General features: G+C 35.6%; 1 protein-coding gene across 3 annotated transcripts in view; it reads right to left on the minus strand.

The window, feature by feature from the left end:
• sema5bb (sema domain, seven thrombospondin repeats (type 1 and type 1-like), transmembrane domain (TM) and short cytoplasmic domain, (semaphorin) 5Bb) overlaps positions 1–22,046 on the minus strand; it is a 68,269-nt gene that overhangs the window by 21,742 nt on the left and 24,481 nt on the right. For all 3 annotated transcript variants that reach the window (XM_081380860.1, XM_081380861.1, XM_081380862.1), the window contains exons 3-9: positions 13,179–13,390; positions 9,134–9,233; positions 8,975–9,020; positions 2,531–2,593; positions 2,121–2,433; positions 1,034–1,319; positions 58–193 (exon numbers count right to left, since the gene is read on the minus strand). In XM_081380860.1, the coding sequence (XP_081236986.1) occupies positions 58–193; positions 1,034–1,319; positions 2,121–2,433; positions 2,531–2,593; positions 8,975–9,020; positions 9,134–9,233; positions 13,179–13,390 (1,156 nt within the window). The remainder of the gene's footprint in view (positions 1–57; positions 194–1,033; positions 1,320–2,120; positions 2,434–2,530; positions 2,594–8,974; positions 9,021–9,133; positions 9,234–13,178; positions 13,391–22,046) is intronic.

Here is a 22,046-nt window from a genome sequence, read left to right on the forward strand (position 1 = left end):
TATTTGGTGCCAGAAGGCTTCAAGAAAAAAAATGCTGCAGCATTTAATTTCCTTCACCTGAAAATTTGGGATGGGATTGGGAGTGGAAAGCCAGCTGGTCCGAGGGTTCTCCTGATAACGGAAGGGTCCGTTAAAGGCCTGTGTGATGGCACTGAGGTTAAACGCACACACTGCTGACGCAGCAATGCTGTTCCTGTAAGGAGAAACGAGAGAGGGAAGTGAACCAAATTCTACATTAAAAATCTTGAATAGAAAAACAGGACCATTCAAAAGTTTGGGGTCAGTAAAACTTTTTTTTTTCAGTTTCTTTGCATCTGAGACTTTTAGACTTTTTAAGTCTCTTGTGCTCACCTGCTTTTATGTGATTGATGTATTATTTTAATTTAATACTGTGAAGCTGCTTTGATACAACCTGTGCTGTGAAAAGCGCTATATAAATAAACTTGACTTGACTTAAAATACAGTAAAAACAGCAATATTGTGAAATATAAAAATATCAAATAATTTATTCCTGTGATCAAAGCATCATTACTCCAGTCTTCAGTGTCACATGATCCTTCAGAAATCATTCTAATATGATGATTTGCTGCTCAAGAAACATTTCTGATTATTATGAATTTTGAAAACATTTGTGCTGCTTAATATTTTTGTATTTATATCCATGATATATATGAATTCAGGATTCTTTGCTGAATAGAAAGTTCAAAAGAACAGCATTCATTTGAAATAGAAATCTTTTGTAACATTATAAATATATGTATAATGACACTTTTCAATTTAATCAATTTAATGTGTCCTTGCTGAATGAAAGTAGTAATTTCTTTAAAAACAAATCTTACTAACCTCTCTCTCTCTCTCTCTCTCTCTCTCTCTCTCTCTCTCTCTCTGTATATATATATCATTATAATACATAAATCATTATAATACATTAACTTTCATTTTTAAACTTGTGCTGGACTACAGAAGTTCCTGCTGTGCGACTGTTGGTCTTCTATGCATTGCATTCTCAGTAAGCGATGAAGAATCCACTCACACATTGGTGGTGAAGACTCCATAGATGAGGTCTTGCTCAGGGAGGTAGAAGGTGCTCTGCAGCTCATGGTAGTAGAAGGGAACATCTCCAGAGCGGGAACAGTTCAGTCGAGCCTTCATGAAGGTGGTCCATGTGTCTTCCAGCAGGAAACGACCACCGATGTCATTCTGACACACGCGGGCCACACGAGAGAAGACAGTCTTCCCACAATCCTGCTCTACTGCGTTCTCTCGAAGAAAGAGGTATGTGAAGCGGCCCACCTCATACGCAGAGACAAAGTGAGGCTCTGTGGAGAGAAAGGAAAGGAAGATGATAGAATATATTACTATCAAAACACTTTTCTTCAATACATAGCCATAAATAGATGTGTGACTCACAAAACCGTGTCCAAGTCGCATTTCACCCCAAAATCAGAAGATATAAGTATTTCTTATACTGTATCTTAAAGAAATTGAAGAATATTTAACGCTATTAACATGACTGACTTTAAATTTGACCAATGTATCACTTATCACTGTAATACAGATTTTTTTATTACAGTAAAATACAATATTTAATACAACATTCGTAAAAAACAATGTATCTAGATGTTTAACTTTCATTTTTTATTGGTGAATTTTCTAATACAGTATTTTATGATGCATAACAGTAAATACAATCAGCTAATTATATATTTTTTAAATAAATTCTTTAAAAAAGGCATTTTTAAATCATAAACATAATGTCACCAGATGTTTAGCTTTTAAATTTGATTAATTTCTTTCTTTTTTTTCATTGGTGAATTCTCTAATACAGTATTTTGTTGCTACAATAAATACAATAAGCTATTTCTAATATAAATATAAAAGGTAACAACAAATACTACCAAGAATATACAATTTAAGAATGATTATTTTTGCAGTGATGAGAATATACTGTAGGTCAAAATGAGCTTAATCATCATGAAAATAATTTCACAATACAGAAAAGCTTCATTTTCTTTTAGCAGAATATAATTACGTATACAGGAATTTTGATTTTGGAATGGACGTGTTCTTGACAGGTTTTGTCAGATTCTCTGATAAGTGTGTGTGTCGTCCCACTGTACCACTGAGCCATTTGGAGTTGTACTGGGCGGTCCGCAGGGGTGGCATGTTCCCCAGACTGCGGTAAATAATAGGGTCACGGCTGGAGAAATCAGTCACAGTGGCCGCATAGACTTCTCCACTCTCAGTTATCATAGCCGTAGAGTTGTGCCGAGGGTCATAGGGACAGCGCGCCACCCCACTGATGGACTCCAGAACGCTCGCCATGTCAGTAATGGGGCGAGTCGTACAGATGGGCATGAAAGCATTAGTGCCACAGGTAAACAAACGGCTGCCGTTCAACAGGAGGACACGAACATAGTTCTGACACTCATCCTGAGAGGAGAAGAGGAAGAGAAGAGAGATTTCATTTCACACATACACTCTATAACATACACTCATTCATTCACAGATCTTTCATCCCAGGGTTCACCTCTGTCTTTCCTTTGCTCTGGCAGGACCTCCTGGTGGTCTCGTCTACGGCCCATTCTGTGGCCTGCAATCAACAGACAATTAACATTACTGGAAGAAGATAAGCTGTCGAGACATGCATCCAGTCCTGCGCTCAATACTCACACATCCCTTAACTCAGGGCTTCCCAAACTGGGGTTCTCACGGGAATTAAAGGGGGTTTGTGAGTTGAAGAAAATCTAATAATTAATTAAATGATAAAATATAAAAGTCAAATGAAATAGTCATTTTAAAACAAAAACAAATGAAAATAAATCAAAAGATGAAATATTTTATTTGTTTACCTGCCTGTCATGTGACCATAGACGCATAGTGTAGAAATATGAAATTAAATAATTATAAGAAATTAAGTCTATTTGCATAAATTAAGCCCCATCTCAATACTCAAAAACAAATTTAATGCTCAATTTCTTTAGATAAAAATGTTTGCAAAATGACAGAAGCTTAAAAAAAAATATTTTTTATTTTTATAAAAAAAAATTATATATTATTTAAATTGTAAAGCATTTATACATTATAGTATATATATTCAAAGTACAGTAATGAGAAGTTTATATATATATTTTTGTTATTTTTTTAAATATATTGATATAGTTTTTCATTATTTTTATTTCAGTTTTACTTTAAGTTAATTTACTACATTAAGTTAATATAAATGTTGCTTTTTATATTTGATTTTTATTAAGTAAACATTTCTTTTTTATGATTTTATTTTGTTTTAACTATAATAACCCTAGCATGAACATGCAAAGGTGTTATTGAAATTAGAGTAAACATTTTACATCAAAAATGTAATGGTTTAGCTGACAAAACCAGTTTGGAAACCCTGCTTTAAATGATAAAACAGCACTTCAACATTTCTGGATGCATCTGAAGGTTTCTGCACACCTATAACATTAGCACTTTGCAGCAATGTTACAGAAACTATTCACTTTGTAACAGTCACAACTCACAGTGACTGTTAAGCCACTTTGTCTGTTTATAGTGCAGACTGCTGGAGACGTTATAGAGTAGACAGAGCTGGACTCAGCACATTAACACAGTAGAGAGCAACATCAGCATGAGCGTCTGCTTAAGACAGCAGAGCAGCGCGTGTTTGCATGAGGATGTACAAGAAATACCCTGACATTTAAAAGTCAAGCTTTCCTGTGCAAATCAGAAAACTGGAATCCTTTCAACGATTCGAATGAATCAATGATGTGGGTGACATGTTGGAAAGATAAACACATTAATAAACAACTGCATTTAAATATTGATTTCATTACAAAAATTGTTAAAGGTCACACAAGGACTACTGTCTACTGATGATTCAAACAAATTTGTAAATTATTTACTTGTGCCAGTTTCATTTAAACGAACTGTCCGAACAAACAAACTCGCTAAAGTGAACATGCCTTTAACCTAAACAGCCATGACAACACATCTCCAGTTACTATGGCTTTGATTTACATTTAAGGAAGCAGAATAACAGAACATCCTCTTAATGCAGTAAAACTATGAAAGATATTCAGTCGTGGGAAGCTCTTCCATTCGTTCAGCTTCTTTCCTTAATGTCAAGAAAGTACAAAACACACAATAAAAGAAGACAAAGAGATGGAAGATGGAAGGTTTCGCTGCAAATACACAATATGACTCCATGGCGAGGCAGATGTGTGAAAGAGCAATTGTGTGACATTTAATTAGGCAACACTGGACGGTCTGTCCTAATCGCATTCGTTCTCTTATCTGAAACGAAAACCCTTGAATGTGTTGTTTCACTGGTTTTATACGTTCTTCCTCTCTTTTGTTCCTTTTCCCTCCCTCTCCTTTCACAGGCTGCTTTGTCATGTTTATCTGTGTTGTCATTGCCTCAAAAATAATGATGTAGACCAGAGTCTCTCTCTCACACACACACACACACACACACACACACACACACACACACACACACACACACACACACACACACACACACACACACACACACACACACACACACTATAGATTGAAATAATAACGATGATTTTGTATTGTATGTGACCCTTGTGAGGATCCCGGCAGAGCCTGAATAGAGTGAGAGGAGTGGAAAGGTCCCAGATAAAACAGCTCTTCACAGATTAACGGGGGAAGATAATCACAGCCAGATCTAGATTATTAAACTCACACTTTCACACATTAGGGTGAACCGGGTCAAAACTCATCCCAAAATCAAAATATACACCACAGGTCAAAGGTTTGGGGTCAGTAAGACTTTTTTTGTTGCTGAAAGAAATTAATACTTTTGATCAAATGTGATCTTGATACTTTCAACATTGCTTATAATCATAAATGTGTCTTGAGAAGCAAATCAGCATATTAGAATGATTTCTGAAGGATCATGTGACACTGAAGACTGGAGTAATGATGCTGAAAATTCAGCTTTGATCACAGGAATAAATTACATTTAACAATAAATTCAATTTTTTACTGTATTTTTTAACAATTAAATGCAGCCTTGGAGAGCATAAAACATTCTTTCAAAAACATAAAATCTTACTGACCCCAAACTTTTAAATGGTAGTGTAGAAATATGAAAATATATATTTTTAAGAATATTTAATTATAAGAAAAGTCTATTTTTGCATTGTTTCCATGAAAATTAAGCCCCAACTAATAATAATAATAAAAATAAAATAATAATAATCCATTCACAATTTATTTGGATAAAAATGCTTGCTAAATGACAAAAGGTAAATATCATTACTGTAAAGTGAAAAAAAAGGTATATTATTTAAATTGTAAAGATCTATGTATGTTGAATTATATTGATTTATATTTAAATACCATTGTATTACAGTCATTTTGACCATAATATAGAAAATAATTACTCTATTACAATAATTAGTCCAATGAGAATTGGAAAAAGCGAAATTCTGAAAAAGTAAAATTCTCAGAATCGTTACAACTGCGATATTTTTGATGGCTCCAAATACAATTTAGCAGCAAACAGGCAATAACTGACGTGATACACATGATTGACAGCTAGAAATGTAAAAACAGAAGTGTAGACGGAGCGCTTAGAGACTGACACACTAATGGAAGCAATTTAGTTTGACAGTATCGTAATCTTGTTCCAATTGCCATCTGCAAATATTGTAAAAATGTAATTCTGAGCAGGATCAATTATATGAAAATCAAGCTTTTAAAGTTGTTTATAAGTCTATGTGGTGTTTTTAATATGCTTTATGACAAACCATGTGTAAATTCATAAGTCGACAGCATTGCTGAGTATTTTCTCCTCAAAACTGCAGTGAACCAAAGACAGTCTCAAAAACATGGTTTGAAATCGCTGGTGTTTCTGACGTCACAAACTACCTTGTAACCAATCAGATCAACGAGTGGATCTCTGAGCTGAGTGAGTGAGTGGAGGCGGGGTTCATTTGCATATTCATAGAACCACGCATACTAAATGAAGCAAAAGTGTAGAGTTACATTCAAGCTATTCAACGCATGAAGATTTTTTTTTTTTCATGAAAAAATTTTTAAATATGTCTTTTTGGTGATCAAAGATGAGTTTTAATGAATACAATTATTGACTACAGGGGGACTTTAAGTGCTTTCACTGTTTAGTGGTAGTTTGAGAAGTTTTAAGAGCAACATTGCATATACTAAAAAACATTTTTCAAAAATGAGGTTGAAGTACATATTTGATAAGTGACATCTGTGCTTCCACACTCTTGAAAAGCACCAGGCGCTTCTGATGAGCAAACCCATCTACAAAGGAGCCGATTACACATCTTCTGACAAACTGCATCTGTTCATTTGACTTCAGCAGACTACATTTCATTCTTGTTGTTTAGGAGAAAGAGCGAAACAAAGAGAGGTTTCAGAAAGCAATCATCAATCTAACTGTGTCTCTGCAGTCGGTCACTGAACAACACGTGAAAGACGTCTTCATTTGAAGAGCAGGATTCACCCTGAAAAGATCTCGAGGGGTCAGACTCACGTCACCTCTGGATGTTGAGGGGGTTGTGTTTTTACTCAAGATCTTCTCATCCTCGTCTTCCCTACCAGTCACGATCATTTGACCTCAGCTAAAACACTGTTATCTGCTCTCTCTATCTCTCTCTGTGATCTATTCCTCTCAACAGTGAAGCGGCTGACGCAGAGCCATCATTACACCAGATATATTTCAAGTGAGACATAATAAATCATTAATTTACAAATAAATCATTAATGAACATGAGATCCAACAGATCCAAACCTCTTGTTATTAGTGTTGGGGGTAATGCATTACAAGTAATCAGATTACTTCTTTCAAGTAACTAGTAAAGTAACACATTACTTTATATATCCAACAAAATATCTGAGTTACTTTTTCAAATCAGTAATGCAAGTAACTTTGTTTTCTTATTTATTGACTGACAGCTCTCCTGTCCTCATGTTGAGAGAAATCGTGAGTAAGTTCAGAGCATGATGCTTATTGTAGCGCTAGACTGAAGTAAAGTAACGCATTACTTAATGCAATTACTTACTTTTAGGGGATTAACACAATATTGTAATGCATTACTTTGTAACTTTTACTTTGTAACTTTCCACAACACTGCTTGTTATCATATCTTTCATATACTGACGTGGCTGATGTATGTAAGAGAAGGAGGAGAATCCAATGATGAGTTTGGTGCTCTGTATGTTTGACTAATGGAATACAGTGAGAGTTTCCAGAAAATCAGTTAGAAAAGTCATTATTTTCTAAACTCAGATTGCAGATTACACACATCTTCAATACGGCTGCATCTCGAAACTTCAGCTTTAATCAGTGATCTTCATATTATTGGACTTTTCATATTTGTTTATAGGTGGTGAAAGTAAAGTGATAAACAAAAAATGATAAGAAAGTCAATACTTATATACAATAATTTTGAGCAAAATTACAGCTAGTCTAGCATTTTTTTTTATTATTTTTTTTACATTTTGTGTCATTTCCACTCAAGCTGTAATTTTGACATTTAATTCATTTTTAATTGTGTGAGTTCAGGATACATAAAAAGCTAGCAAAGGATTATGTCTTTTTATTTAATTATTTTTTTTAAATGTCATTTGCGGAATGAATGATGATTTGAGATGGAGACTGGAAATGAAATTTTTTCATGATGGAGAAATGAAATCATAGGATCATCATAGGCAAGGTGAGGCAAGGCAAGGTAAATAAGTAATAAGTCATTCAAATAAGTAAATTCTGAATGATTTTTTTCAGAAGAGAGATGTACAGGGCCGCAGTGAGGAGCTTGTCATACTGCCATGTGTGTGTTTGAGTGTGTGTTAGCTCGAGGGGTGATTGTGGGTCACTCTTGTGGACACAGGGTCATGAGGTCACCCTAAATCACTGGGTTCTGACAGATTCTTTAGCGATCTTCCTCCAGGGCATCACACCCCCTCTCAGGGTTACGGTGAACGTTTATAGAGTTCACCAGCAGGGTCTTCAACAAACACCAGAAAAGTCATTCTTAAATATCACACAGCCGCTCAAAGCTTTCAACAGGCATGTCACGCAAGCGCAACACAATCCCAGCGTTCCCAGCACACAGGAGGTGCAGCTGTGGTTACACAGTAAGTGGACGCGAATCATCCTTCAAGATGAACAACGGCAATTTGAATCCACTCCCAGATGAGATTGCTGTCTACTGGCGGATTCTCACCTCACACGCAGACAGCCTGAAGCAGCACACACACACACACACACACACACACACACACACACACGAGTACAGATGTCTGCATGCTGACGGGACTATATTCTACTACACTTTATTTGCTAGTGAAGGTTTCTTGCACCAAAAAGAATGCTTTTCATGATTTTCACACTGAATTTGATCCAAATATTCCTGATAAACATATTAAGAACTAAAAAAATATATAAAAAATAAAATAAAATAAAATATTTAATGAATATATTTTATTATTACCCTGGTCCCAAACATTTTCTACCCTATGTCTGATCATTATGAACATACTCTGCATAAAGATAAGAAAATTATAATGTTTTAGACTTCAGATTTAAAAAAAAAAATATTCCAATAAGAACAAAATTAAATTAAATAGTAAAAATAATAATAATTTTTTTTATATATATTTGTATATTATTTTAGATTCCTCCTTTCAAGAGATGGAGGTCAAATCAGGACGCAGCTGTCTTGGAAGTCAATGCTTCTCAAACATCTGCACAATAACATGCTACTGAAGGTGTGTGTGAGTGTGTGTGATATTTCAGCTTCTGTGCATCAGCACTTTTGAACATGTGGACAATCATAATAAAAGACTGAGTCTGTGCGTGTCTGGCATGAGAAGAATTAAATGGACAGTGCTGGCTCTGCATTTCTAGAGATGTCAAGATGATTGAATGTACAGATGGGAAGGAGTGTGAAGAGAGAGAAAGAGAAAGTAATACCTGCAGGAGAGAGATGTTGCTCAAACTCAATCGAAAGAGATGATTCCTAAAAAGAGAGAGAGATATTTTAGGTTTGATAGGTTTGTGTGTGTGTGTGTGTGTGTGTGTGTGTGTGTGTGTGTGTGTGTGTGTGTGTGTGTGTGCGTGTGTGTGTGTTACCTGGCTCCCACTATCAGCTGGTTCCTGGTGAGGTCGAGTGCGAGCGGCGAGTAGTCATTCACTCCAGGCAGAGAGAAAGAGAACAGCCACGGGCTCAAAGCTGCGGCAGAAAAGAGCCACGGGTGACATTTACACAGTTAGCTGTGAGCCGGGACGTGCGATCTGTTGTCTAGCTGCTGTTTTCCACTGTTTTTAGACAGATGTTGGTGAACATGTGCTAAACTAATCCCACTGGTTAACTCTATGCAAATGATAATGTGGCGAGTGGCGACTATCAGCATTTCCTCTTCATGTTGCTGCGAGCGATTGCACTGTTCTGTATGATTTGTCTCTGCACACACACACACACACACACACACACACACACACACACACACACACAGTGTTGATGTTTAGCAAACTGTGAAGATTGTAAGTGAGTCTGATTCATGCATTAATAATCTTGTTCATGATAAGATGCATTATCCACTGATGACATTTACATGCAAACACGCCATTTCCCTGCATAATGTGATTGAATGATAGGGGTGGGAATCTTTTACCATCTCACGATTCGATTCGATTTCGATTCTTGAGGCCACGATTCGATTCAAAATCGATTTTCGATTCAAAAAGATTTTCGATTCAAAACAATTCGATTTTATTCATAATGATTTCTAATCAGGTTTCTGATCATGATCTACTCTCATCTGCTTTGCTATACAGAATGACAAACATAATGACAGACATTAAAGTGTCTTTTTCACATTTATTAAGTTCAATTCTCAGGGAAATGCCTTTTATCAAAAACATTGAAAAAATGTTTTTACTTGGTACTTTTAAAGCAAAGTATTTATGATGACCCATAACGAACTTACTTCTAATACTTCCTATATTAATTTTATTAATAAAACAAATGGAAGTGATTTGGCAAGTCAACTGTAAGGTTACATTTGCCAGCATATGTCCCAACATTGCTGAGAACCAACAGGAAAATAAATGTGTGCTTGTACTAGCAGCATACTTGTAGTAAATTAATACAAACTTCAGCATATTCTGAATCTCTAGCATAGTAGCATTTAATAATAGACTTCTAACCAACATCCTCTTGTTATTTCCAATTAGCAATATAATCCTTCATACAAAAAAAAAAAAAACATTTTGCTGTAGCAAATTCACAAACAGTTTTCGTTCAAAAATAGCGAATTATGTACCAGAAGCTATCATAACATATAATGCTTGTGGACTTATGCATATTCTGAATAATTAGTAACATACAAAGTCGCTCTTGACTTATAGTACACAACTAAATAATAAAGAGTTATGACTTGAAATGTTTGCTGTATACCACAATCAAAAACAGCTTATACAAAGAAAGTGAATGAACATCTGCAGAGAGTAACTTACAGTCAAAATGTAACTTTTTGTGACTGGCATTGCACATTTGGCGCACATTAGCCATCATGCGTCCGTTATGTGCGCGTCTCTGTTATGTGCACGCCACAGACTGTCCGCGCACGTGCACGTCCGCTTCAGAGTTCCGCCTTTTGCGTTCCGTCAATGTTACGTTATTAGAATTTTTTTTTTTTTTTTTTAGAAAATCGATTTTTGACATTTGTGAATCGATTCAGAATCGTCCACGTCCCGAATCGCGATTCATCTAAGAATCGATTTTTTCCCCCACCCCTATTGAATGACATCTTAGTTACTGACATCTACTGTACACTATCGTTCAAAAGTTTAGCTTGGTAAGATTGTTTAACGTTTTGAAGCTATTTGCTCACCAAAGCTGTAGTTATTTTATTTAAAATACAGTAAAAACAGTAATATTGTTAAATATTAATAAAATTGTGAATATATAGTAACATGTAATTTATTCCTGTGATCAAAGCTGAATTTATCATCATTACTCCAGTCTTCAGTGTCACATGATCCTTCAGAAATCATTCTAATATTCTGATTTTGTTTTCAAAAAACATTTCTTATTGTTTTCAATGTTGAACATTGCTGGATTGATGACAACATTGTTGCTTAATAATTTTGTTGAAACTGATATATTTCAGGATTCTTTGATGAATAGAAAGTTAAAACGAACAGCATTTATTTGAGATAGAAATCTTTTGTAACATTAATACATGTACTTACTCTCACTTTTGATCAATGTAATGCATCCTTGCTGACCCTGACTTTTGGACTGTAGTGAATAATCAGATTTTTTTAAAGATACAGAGCCCACCAACAGTCGTGCATTCAGAGGCAGAAACAGCTGCTAGCAACCTGGTGAACTCCAGCTGTGTGTGTGAAGATACTTAATATATGTTGTCCTGTTTAAGAGAAACATTGAGAGAGACACAAGGGAAAGTGACGGTTGGGAGTCCAAACCACACACACTGGACCATTAATGAGGTGTGATGCCAATGAAACCAGACGCCCAGTCACAACATCAGCCACAAATGAGAGAACAACACAACCCACATACAGAAAGGCAGTGAGGAGGTGAAGGAATAGCTGGCAAATTCTTATTAAACTTTAAATACAACCTTAGAAACCATTCACACTACTTCTTTTCGAAACGTTTTAATGATCTGTACTTGTATCGCTAAACATTTTGACTTCAATAAGCGTCAGTGAAGACAATGCCATTGGCTGCTGTGCTTCTTGTTGGTGGTAAAGGAGAAGATACAAAAGGCCTAAAAAGTATTTGATCACTTAAAGGTAATTTTGGAATATCACACCAGTGCTTATTTGCCAATCAGAACATTTAGCCAATTAGAAACGCTCTCTATCTGGCAATAAGTTTGTGCATTCTGGTTTGTTGACATTGGCTTGTCTTTTGGAGAAAGAGCATGTTTTTAAAGGGATGGGGGATTGTATGTTAATCTATGGGTCTCATAATGTCTTCAATAGTACATCAGCTACTAGTGCGATTTACTAACACTTGTGTAATGGAGGAATTATGAGACGTAAACACAGTGTAGCCTTGCATATTAGCAGGGCAGACTGAGTCGATTAATGTGTGATATTGAAACTGCAGGGTGTGTGAACATACTCCTGATATTACACACAGCTGTGTTAACCTTTAACATCTGGGCAGCATATGATTAAAAGAAAGCTGCAGGCTGTTAACTAGTCTCAGATGAAAACATACGCTGGATCGGCAACAGACCATTAATGAACGGACTGATGTATTATCCATACAAAGGGTGTTTTCTCAAAACAGAGAGCTCTGTTGACTGGCTTTGCGCACTTTCCAAGAGACAAAGCGCACACGTTTTTAAGTTCCTGTCAGGATTCAATATCAAGCTAATACATCTCCTATATCGGATTGAATGTAGAACGAATAAAATTCAACAATGTCAACAGTTTGGGATCAGTAAGATTTTTTAAAGTTTATGAAAGAAATCTCTTATTCTCACCAAGGCCATTTACCATCACATTTACTTGATCAAAAATACAGTAAAAACTGTAATATTGTGAAATATCATTATAGTTCAACATTTTGAAAATAACAGATCCCTCGGAAATCATTCTAATATACTGATTTGGTGCTCAAGAAACATTTCTTATTATTATTATCAATGTTGAAAACAGTTGTGCGGCTTCATATCATACATAGATTTCCGGTGTTTTTTCATTATTCTCAAATGAATAAAAAAAAGTTCAAAAGAACAGCATTTATATAAAACAGAAATCTTTTTCATTACAACATTGTAAATCTCTTTACTGTCACTTTTGATTAATATAATGCATTCCCAGTGAATAAGTATGGTCTACTGTATGCATTGTGTAGAATAAAACTTTTTTTAAAAAGGCTCTTGTATCTGAAGGTTACAGCCGCCAAATTGAACAATATGATTTCTCCCATTAATTTCTCTGTTTCTATCCTCCTTATGCTGTCTGCACTTTCACTCTTCTGGTCTGGATGCAAACACAAGCAGTTTTACACGCTCGACACACTGCACAGAGATGTTTGGGGGAAAATAATTCAAAAGCTTATCGTTTTAACCTTTGGCTGCAAATGCGAGTGATGAAAAGGGCAGGAGAGAGCGAGGTATTTTACACCCACCTGTGTAGGAGGTAACAGGGTGCATTTTTCTCCGGCACTCTTCAGGCAGAGAGGGCACAGGCTCGGGGTCAGAGGTCGCTGGGAGTGATGGCGTCTGGGACGAGACGAGAGGCAGAGAGAGGAGGCGGAAGATGACAAGTCCAGCGAAGAACAGTGGTCCTGTCATGGTTCCCGCAGCAACCACTCCCGAACTTAGGAAAAGTGAGAGGGTCCTGACATGACGAGAGATGAAAAAAATCATTATGTTATTAAAGGGGTGGTATAATGCCATTTTCAAGTCTTTGATGTCCCCAGAGTGCGTATGTGAAGTTTTAGCTCAAAATACCCCACAGATATTTTTATATCGCATGTTAAAATTGTCACTTTTTGCCGTTTTTGCGTCCGTCCCTTTAAATGCAAATGAGCTGCTGCTCCCGGCACAGAGGGTGGAGCTTCAACAGCTTGTGTCCTTTTACCTCACACAGACACGCACTGAAAATGTCAAAATCTTTTAGCCTTTTATGTTCAAACCCGAGTCAGACAATGATGGAGAGACTCAAGAAGAAGTGACAACATGTAGACAACATTTCTGAATGGTTAGTTCATTAATTTTCGTAGCTTATGTGTAGTTATCTTCTAGTCATTTATTAGCATATTCTGTCATGATAATCTATAAATCGTGTTCAGGTTTATGTAAACTCTAGGGTTGGTGATGTCACTAACCCGGGAGGAATGTCGTGTTGTCTCTACCAGCCGTTTGTTGTAGTCCTTAAAAAGCGATTTCTTTAAAAGCAAATATCTCCCTTTGCTTTGAACTTTGAGCGTTGTAACTTTGCAGATGTTGTTTATGCTCAAACAGCAACATTACACACTAACTAAAGTTAGAAAAGTGAAATCATATTCAACCACCCCTTTAAAATTGTAATCTTGGAAAAAATATGGACTTTTTGAAGCTTAAAAGCCTCAGTCTCTATTTTTAACTGAGCGACTAGTATAAAGGCTGTGGACGATAACTATAACGATAACTATATTAGCATCTTCACCATCAAGACGATATTGTTTTGTTTATTCTAAGCATGCGCTGGAGTTTTGTGGTCTGCTACTTTAAATGCTTGAGGTCTTTAAAGAAAGATGGGTTCTGATTGGTTGACAATGTTTTTTTCATTCATCAGTTTTACAAGTAATTACATAGTAGTTATTTTTAGACTGCAGTCAGTAAATGCACGGAACCAATATGATGAAACACATTCGATTTCTTTATCAACTTTACGTTCACTATAACCGACTGTACACAAGAATACTTGTGGATAATTTTGTGTGTGTATGTGTCCGTTCAAGATCAAGGAGTCGCGAAACAGAGCTTGATCTTGAGATCTGAAAAGCGCCTCAGTGAGCGTGTGTGTGCACAGTGCGATTACAAATCGATATCCCTTTTGCCTCTTCATGCATTTGAATTGTGTAAAAACGCTTGAGTGTTTTAAATTGGCTAACACGTGCAAATATTAAACTTTCACTAGATAATCTTTAAATGCAATTAATCACATGCGTTTCGAACCGTGGGGCCTGGTTCGTACGGATCACGGATCAACTGTGATCCGTTACACCTCTAATCATTACAGTTATTGGTGTGAACAGGCCTAATTCTTCGGGGAAAAAATCCTTTTGCGTTGCAGGGAAGAAAGTAAATTGGGTTTGGAATTACATATGGAAGAGTAAACGATGGAAATACAGATAACAGATTTAAAAAACTTTAGAAAACAGATGGACATCCAGATAAAAAGACAGATACACAGTGAGCAGCAGAGAGACCGCTTCATCTTCTCCTGATGTGTTAGTTTTGCTATTTCTAATCTAATTAACCTCCATCTCTCATCATTGTAAATGACTGGACCTCTTCCAAGACCTGCAGCGGTTCCACATAATGTTATTCTAAAACACAACATTGATTTTGCTGTAATTGTCAGCCTGTGGACGATGAGGCAGCAGATCATTAAAAGTTTAATTAGAAGTTGAAGAAGGGATTTTGATCTATTTTCAGCCTGTCATGGGAAACAATGGGTCTCTGTGATCTCGGACGGTTCACCCAGTTAATCTTTCCATTAGGTGTGTGACAGCGCATGAGGCTCAGGTAAACCCGACGTGTAAACACTCATCTAAGACACACACAGCTTCACTCTAACACACACTTCCCAGTTAGCCTCCTAGTAAACACACACACACAAACACATACTCAATCACACTTAAACATACACTTCCTGATGCGTCACAGAGAAACCACTGAAGCATCTGTCTTGGCTTTACACACACAAACACCAAACATTACCCAATCTGTATAAACTAGAGAGGTGGTCTGATGTCCTGTAACTAAGCACATTTTTTTCCACATTTTTGTACTGATTCACTTAAACTTGATACCATATGATAGCATCAATTGGAAAAACTCGTATACTTTTCTAGTCAGTCCACATCATCTTGAATACACCCCCGAAAAGCTATTTTCCAGGATACAAATACACTGAAGAGGAAAGACCAACATGTCCAAAAGTGTCAAGACTATGATCAATAACATCGTAAATCAGGTTGTGCTTTTTCTTAGCAGATGATTGGCTCTTGGCTAGTCTTAAAGCTGCCATATATTGACTGTCGCACATTAGTGTTTCAAGTCTCCTCCTTTATATAGTCTGTCTTCTTGTGTATGTACCATGGTACTGAAGGATTACCATATTCATGTACCATGGTATTTACATAATATTTCAAGGTTATTCAACCAATATCATGGTTGCCATGGTGATACTTTAGTATATTTGGAAAATTGCTTGAATCAACTATTTAAATATGGAAAACTGTGTTCATTGGAGTTCAGTCAACTGAAACATGCAGTGATATTATTATAATTGAGTAAAACTAAAATTAAAACTTTTTAATTTTAAACTATTAAAGAGCATTTATGGTAACGGATACAAAGCTGAAATAAGATTTAATAAAAAAAAACGTAAACGTAAAAACCTTTTTAATCATGTTTCCTTGGCAACTGAAATAAGTTTAAGAAGTTCTACAATTACTAAAACTAATGCTTAAAAAGATGTAATTAAAGTGAAATAGAAATAGTTAAATAATAATAATAATAATGACAAAATCACATAATTAAGTTACCAAAAATGAACTAAAATGAAAATAAAAAATGAAATTTAAGAATAAAAGCTCATTCAAAATATTAGTATATCAATAATACTAAAATAATTACTAAGTATAAATGCTGAAATCATCATTTAACATTTTACCTTTCTAATTCGAAATATGAATAAATACTAAAATAGTTAATAATTATAATACTAAAATAACCCAAAAATCATTTAAATTTTTACCTATTTTTCAAAAATCTTTTATTCAAAACTCTATCAAAATGTTATTATTAGATGGGGTTGGGTTGGAGGGGAGTATACTATATCCCCAAAAAATAGTAATATGGAAATATTCAAAATAAAATATTGTGAGAAAACTTTCAGCTGAAATTGATTACATTAAAGATAGGTCAAATATATTTACATTTTATATTTTATTTAATAAGCTGATTTGTGTCAATTGTTCTGGGTTAAATACTTTCTCATATACCTATTTAATAAGTAGAAAGGAACTATAAATAAGCCATTCATGGGTTAATTTGATCACAAATGAAAACATACACATTGTGATTTGTTTATTTATGCATCCTGACCAGCAACACTGGCTCAGCCAATGGCATGACTTGGGGGCGGGGCTATGAGTAACTCTGATCAATGGAAGAGTGTTTGGGAAACCCTTTTTTTTTTTTTTTTGCAGTTCCACTTGTTGAACCAATTAGTGGAGACGAAACTGCACACTTCAGCTGTAAAACATTTATTCAAAACTCTCAAAATCCAGTTAATAAGGAAAAACAGACAGCAAGTGGATGGGGGAGAATTGTGTTAATGGTGAGTGTTTGAATTCATTGTAAATCTGTATAGTTTTCTGTGTAATTCCCTGGCAGCAGGATCCAGGCTCTTATTCTTGGCTCGGGAAGCGTGACGCTGTGCAACAGACACTTCATTGCCGACCATGTCTAATGTACCTCAATAGCAAAAGACCCTCAATCCCCCAAATCCCCCTTAATACCCCTCAGCACCCTATTCATGCCCACCTTCTCAGACTCATCAGAGGCCACAGAGGTGGAGGGATGACAGAGAGAGATGGAGACCCATGAAAGCCATGATGGCAGTGACAAATGCACCAAAGGGGAGGCCCGGGTCACACAATGGGCAGACTAGGTGGGCCGCTGACGGCCCGTCTGGGCCAATTCATTTTTTATTAAAAGACGAGATATGAAAGAAGAAGATGAATAAATAAGGTCAAAGATGGCTGACACACACAAGCACCAATCACACACAGATATCCATGGGGTCAGAACAGGTTAATAATGAACTGACAACTCTTCTAACTAGATTAGACTAAGTGAACAATTCCCACAATGCGTGTTACTCCAGATATTTTAAGATGTTTGCTGGTAATTCAAAAGGGTACCTTAATTTTTCAGACCAACGTCAAATGTCCCCGTGTTGTTTCTACACAACATTGCGACATTGCATGAGGTCATGTCTGGTTTAGAGGGAGTTTGTTTCTTGCCTCTGCAAAGTATTATAAAACCCATCAAAACAATCACTGATTTGAACATGAGATTATGAACTAGCCGAAATGAGGTTTCACTTTTACTCAGGTTTTGTCGAAACACTTTGGCTGTCTGGTCAATATATATCAATGCATAAACTACCGTTAAAAGGTTTGGGGCCAGTAAGATAAAAAAAAAAAAAAATACTTTTATTAAGCAAGGCCATATTAAATTGATCAAAAGTGACAGGTAAGAGATTTATAATGTTACAAAAGATTTCTATTTCAAATAAATGCTGTTCTTTTTAACTTTCTGTTCAAGAAACCAGAAAAACATTTATCACAGTTTCTTCAAATATGGAGCAAAAATTATTGAGCAGCAAATCATCATATCAGAATGATTTCTGAAGGATCATGTGACACTGAAGACTGGAGTAATGGTGCTGAAAATTCACTTCATATAATAAAGCTGTCTTCATGTTATATCCAGTTGTCCAAAAATGAATTGTACAATTTAGCATTACACTTTATTTTAAGGTGTCCGTGTTACAGTGTAATTATACATTTAGGTATTGAGTAATGTACTTACTATAGGGTTAGTTGCATGTAATTATGCACAATTTATAGTTATTACAACAGTAACTGCATGTAACATGTAACAAGGACACTGTGAAATAAAGTGTCACCAAAGGCAGTATCAGATTCTGACTTATAAATCTTATAAGACACACTGTACTTTCAAGTCTTGCAGATGCTTTCCCACCTCAGTTTCTGTTCTCCCACACGCAGGTTTAGTCAAAGTAGCTCTTTAATATCTAATGGGAGACCAAAATGACTTCACCTCTTTCTCTGTCGCTCTAAAGCTCAGCGAAACACAAAGGTTGTGACTGTCAGGACGAGGTCCTGGAGCTCTCTGTGGTCATGTGTTGTGTTGTCGTCTTGTCGGCCCAGTCTAATCCAGACTAAAAGATTTAAAGGCCTTTATGTGGAATTACAAACTGAACCGGCGGCTCCTGGCCTGGACACCCATGGCTCCCTCTAAAGCAGTGTCGCAAGGTTCAAAGTTCAAGACGTGAGCCCAAAATGACCGCTATGGTGTTTGTGCGTGTGTGTCCTAAATGATTTATGTGTAAAAAGAAGCAATGCTCCGGTCAATACGATGTTGTTAATTACCACAGAACATGATCTTGAGTTCTCTCAGTTTGTGAGAGAATCAATGTTTTTCAAAGAAGTCTCTTATGTTCACCAAAGCTGCATTTATTTCATAAAAATTCAGTAAAAACAGAAATATTGTGAAATATTTAAAAATAACTTTTTCCTATGTGAATTTATTGTCAAATGCAATAATTCCTGTGATCAAAGTTCAATTTTCAGCATCAGTCTTCAGTGTCACATGATCCCTCAGAAATCATTCTAATATGATGATTTTGATGATCAAGAAATATTTCTGATTATTATTAATGTTGAAGACAGATGTGATGCTTAATAGTTTTGTTGGAACCGTGATAAATTTTTTTCCTCAAAATTATTTGATGAATAGAAAGGTCAAAAGAACAGCATTTATTCAAAATATATATTTTTTGTAACATATCAATGTCTTTACTGTCACTATTGATCAATTTAAAGTGTCCTTGCTTAATAAAAGTATTTATTTCTTTAAAAAAATCTTTGAAAAGTAGAATAACCGTCCACAAAGTACTGTTTAAATGAAGCAAACTGTGTCTACAGAAGTAAAGCATAACAACGACGTTAGTCTTCGATGCGAGATGCGATTCGAATTTACAGCAAACACATACTTTTATACAGACTCCACAGAAAATACAAGCTTTCATGATCCTGTTTGTTGTCTCACAGACTTCCATCGTAAGTGATGTATGATGTAAATTTGTTTCGACAAACTGAGGGACGAGCCAAAAATGATGTGGTTATCACAAGCAGAACACAGATGCTGTTGATAGAAGTTGTTTTCAACACGCTACATTCCTGAGATTATGTAATGTATAAACAACTGAATTCCTTGGATATTAAGTTTCGCGTGAAACAAGGACAATGAGTGAAAGTGCAAATATACAAAGGGCGTTGAACGAAAAGTCTGCCAAAAGTCAGATCTTGATCACAGATGCTCTCCTCAAGCACATTACTGGAAGACAACTAATCCATGACGGACCTGTGTAAACAGTCTGGAATAAACACAAGGATTAATGCTAATCCACAGTAGATAACACTGTCTCCCTGTGACACTGCTTTACAGCCACTGCAGCATCAGGATGCTGATACTGAGGATTTATGGACTCTATTCATCTTTAATTGTCCTCCGTCAGGAAAAAAAGCAAGTGGGAGGGAAGGTATAAAGGAAGACAAGTAAGGTGATAATGAGCAGCTGTGATTGCAGGAGACATTTCAAGGTGAAACTCAGGAAAGTCCAGATGTCAGTTTAGTTCAGATGTTACAAAAACAACTGAGCTGGTCTCATTCATTTTTTGGTTGAACAAGAAAGTCTAGCTGATTAAGATAATTAAAGAAATCATATGAAATCAAAATTGACTGTGTTTAATTCCTGCAGTTGTTTTGAGTGGCTAGGGCTGTCAAAATGTATGAAAAATTGTATTCAAATTTTATACTTAAATATTACTAATATTCAAATTATATGTGATTTTAAAAGACATAATTTCAGTTAGGAGGAAAAACCTTTTGAGGGAAATATTAATGTACTGCATAAAATTGTTTAGTCAAATTCAAAGCAATGAAATAACATGACTGTCTGTACCAAAAAAAAAAAGTGCTTAACGTTTAAAATAACATTTATAAATCAAATATAATTTTGTAAATCACATAAACAATTATGAATAAAACTATGGAAGCTTGTTTCAGGCACAGAATAAAAAATAAAAAAGGTAATTGCAACTTTTTTTCTCATAATTGCGAGTTTACATCTCAGAATTACATTATGTTAAGTTGCAATAGCGATGTACCTGCATACACCACTATATCGATATCTGTTTTCTCTCTCTTTGTTTTTGTTTTTCTCTCTCCTGTATGAATATGTGTCATTGATTTCTTACCTTGTATAAGCTACTGTTTTGGTCATTTGCACAAAAAAGATTTTTTGAAAAAAGTTGCAATAGAGAGGTTTTTTTACTTAGAATTTGACTATAACTCTCAATTGTGAGTTTATATCTCACAATTACGAGAAAATATGTAAGAATTGCAAGATATAAACTCGCAATTGTGAGAGAAAAAGTTGCAATTATCTTTTAAAATGTTTTATTCTGTGGCGTGAGAATTGTGAGTTTATCTCTTGCAATTGTGACTTTATAACATGCAATTGTGACTTTATACACACAATTCTGAGAAATAAAGTCAGAATTACGAGATGTAAACTCGCAATTGTGAGATAAAAAGTCGCAATTATGTTTTAAAATGTTTTATTCTGTGGCGGAAACAAGCTTCCATACAAAACAGCATCTTGTATTTATGCATAGTTTAATATAAAGAGTGCCGATCCCGATTATTTATTTTTTTGCATTTAAATATATGGTGAGATGCAATGGAATGGCAAAACCCTCACAAAGTCTTGAGACATGTTTTTTAAAAAGTTAACCTTCTTTTAACTTTACATGTCTTTACATGCGGCTCTCTGTAGCGAGATGCGAGTGAAACGGTCAAAGATGTCCGTCTAGCATAGAAAACAATGGCTCTTTTAAAACAACTGCAAGACCATGTTGTTAGGAGAACGACAATCGATGCATCTACAGCCTCGTTCATTAAATCCAAGCACAGTTTTCTGTATAATTCACTTGTGAAACCATGCTTGTGTAAATTGTAATTATCCATTCAGTGCAACATTTTCCATAAGAAATTCATTCTGCTTGCATGTCATGAATGAAGTCCATGCGTAGCCTGTGATAACAAGTGTCGTCAACATGACAGAAAACAAAAAACTGCCTTCAAATATGCAGATGCACTAGACTTAAAATTCATCATTTGCAGAGTGCATGCAATTTACACTAGTTTGTCTGACTCACTGTCACTGATAAATAAAAAAAAAGAGATTTTTTTTCTCCTCAACAAACATGCCCTTTGACATCGCCTATAGAGAACATGTTTTTGCCAATGGGAGTCCGGCCACAATCCCCAACATTTCCTCTAAGCGCTGAAAGGGGTCCCACAACCAAAACCTTTATCCCCAAAAAGAGACCCCAAATGAACTCTATTCCCATTCACACAGCTGGAGGTCCGTGCGCTACCCTAGTTAGGGCACTAAGACGG

Source organism: Scardinius erythrophthalmus (genome assembly GCF_964197995.2).
Source record: "Scardinius erythrophthalmus genome assembly, chromosome: 12".
Taxonomy (NCBI): Eukaryota; Metazoa; Chordata; class Actinopteri; order Cypriniformes; family Leuciscidae; genus Scardinius; species Scardinius erythrophthalmus.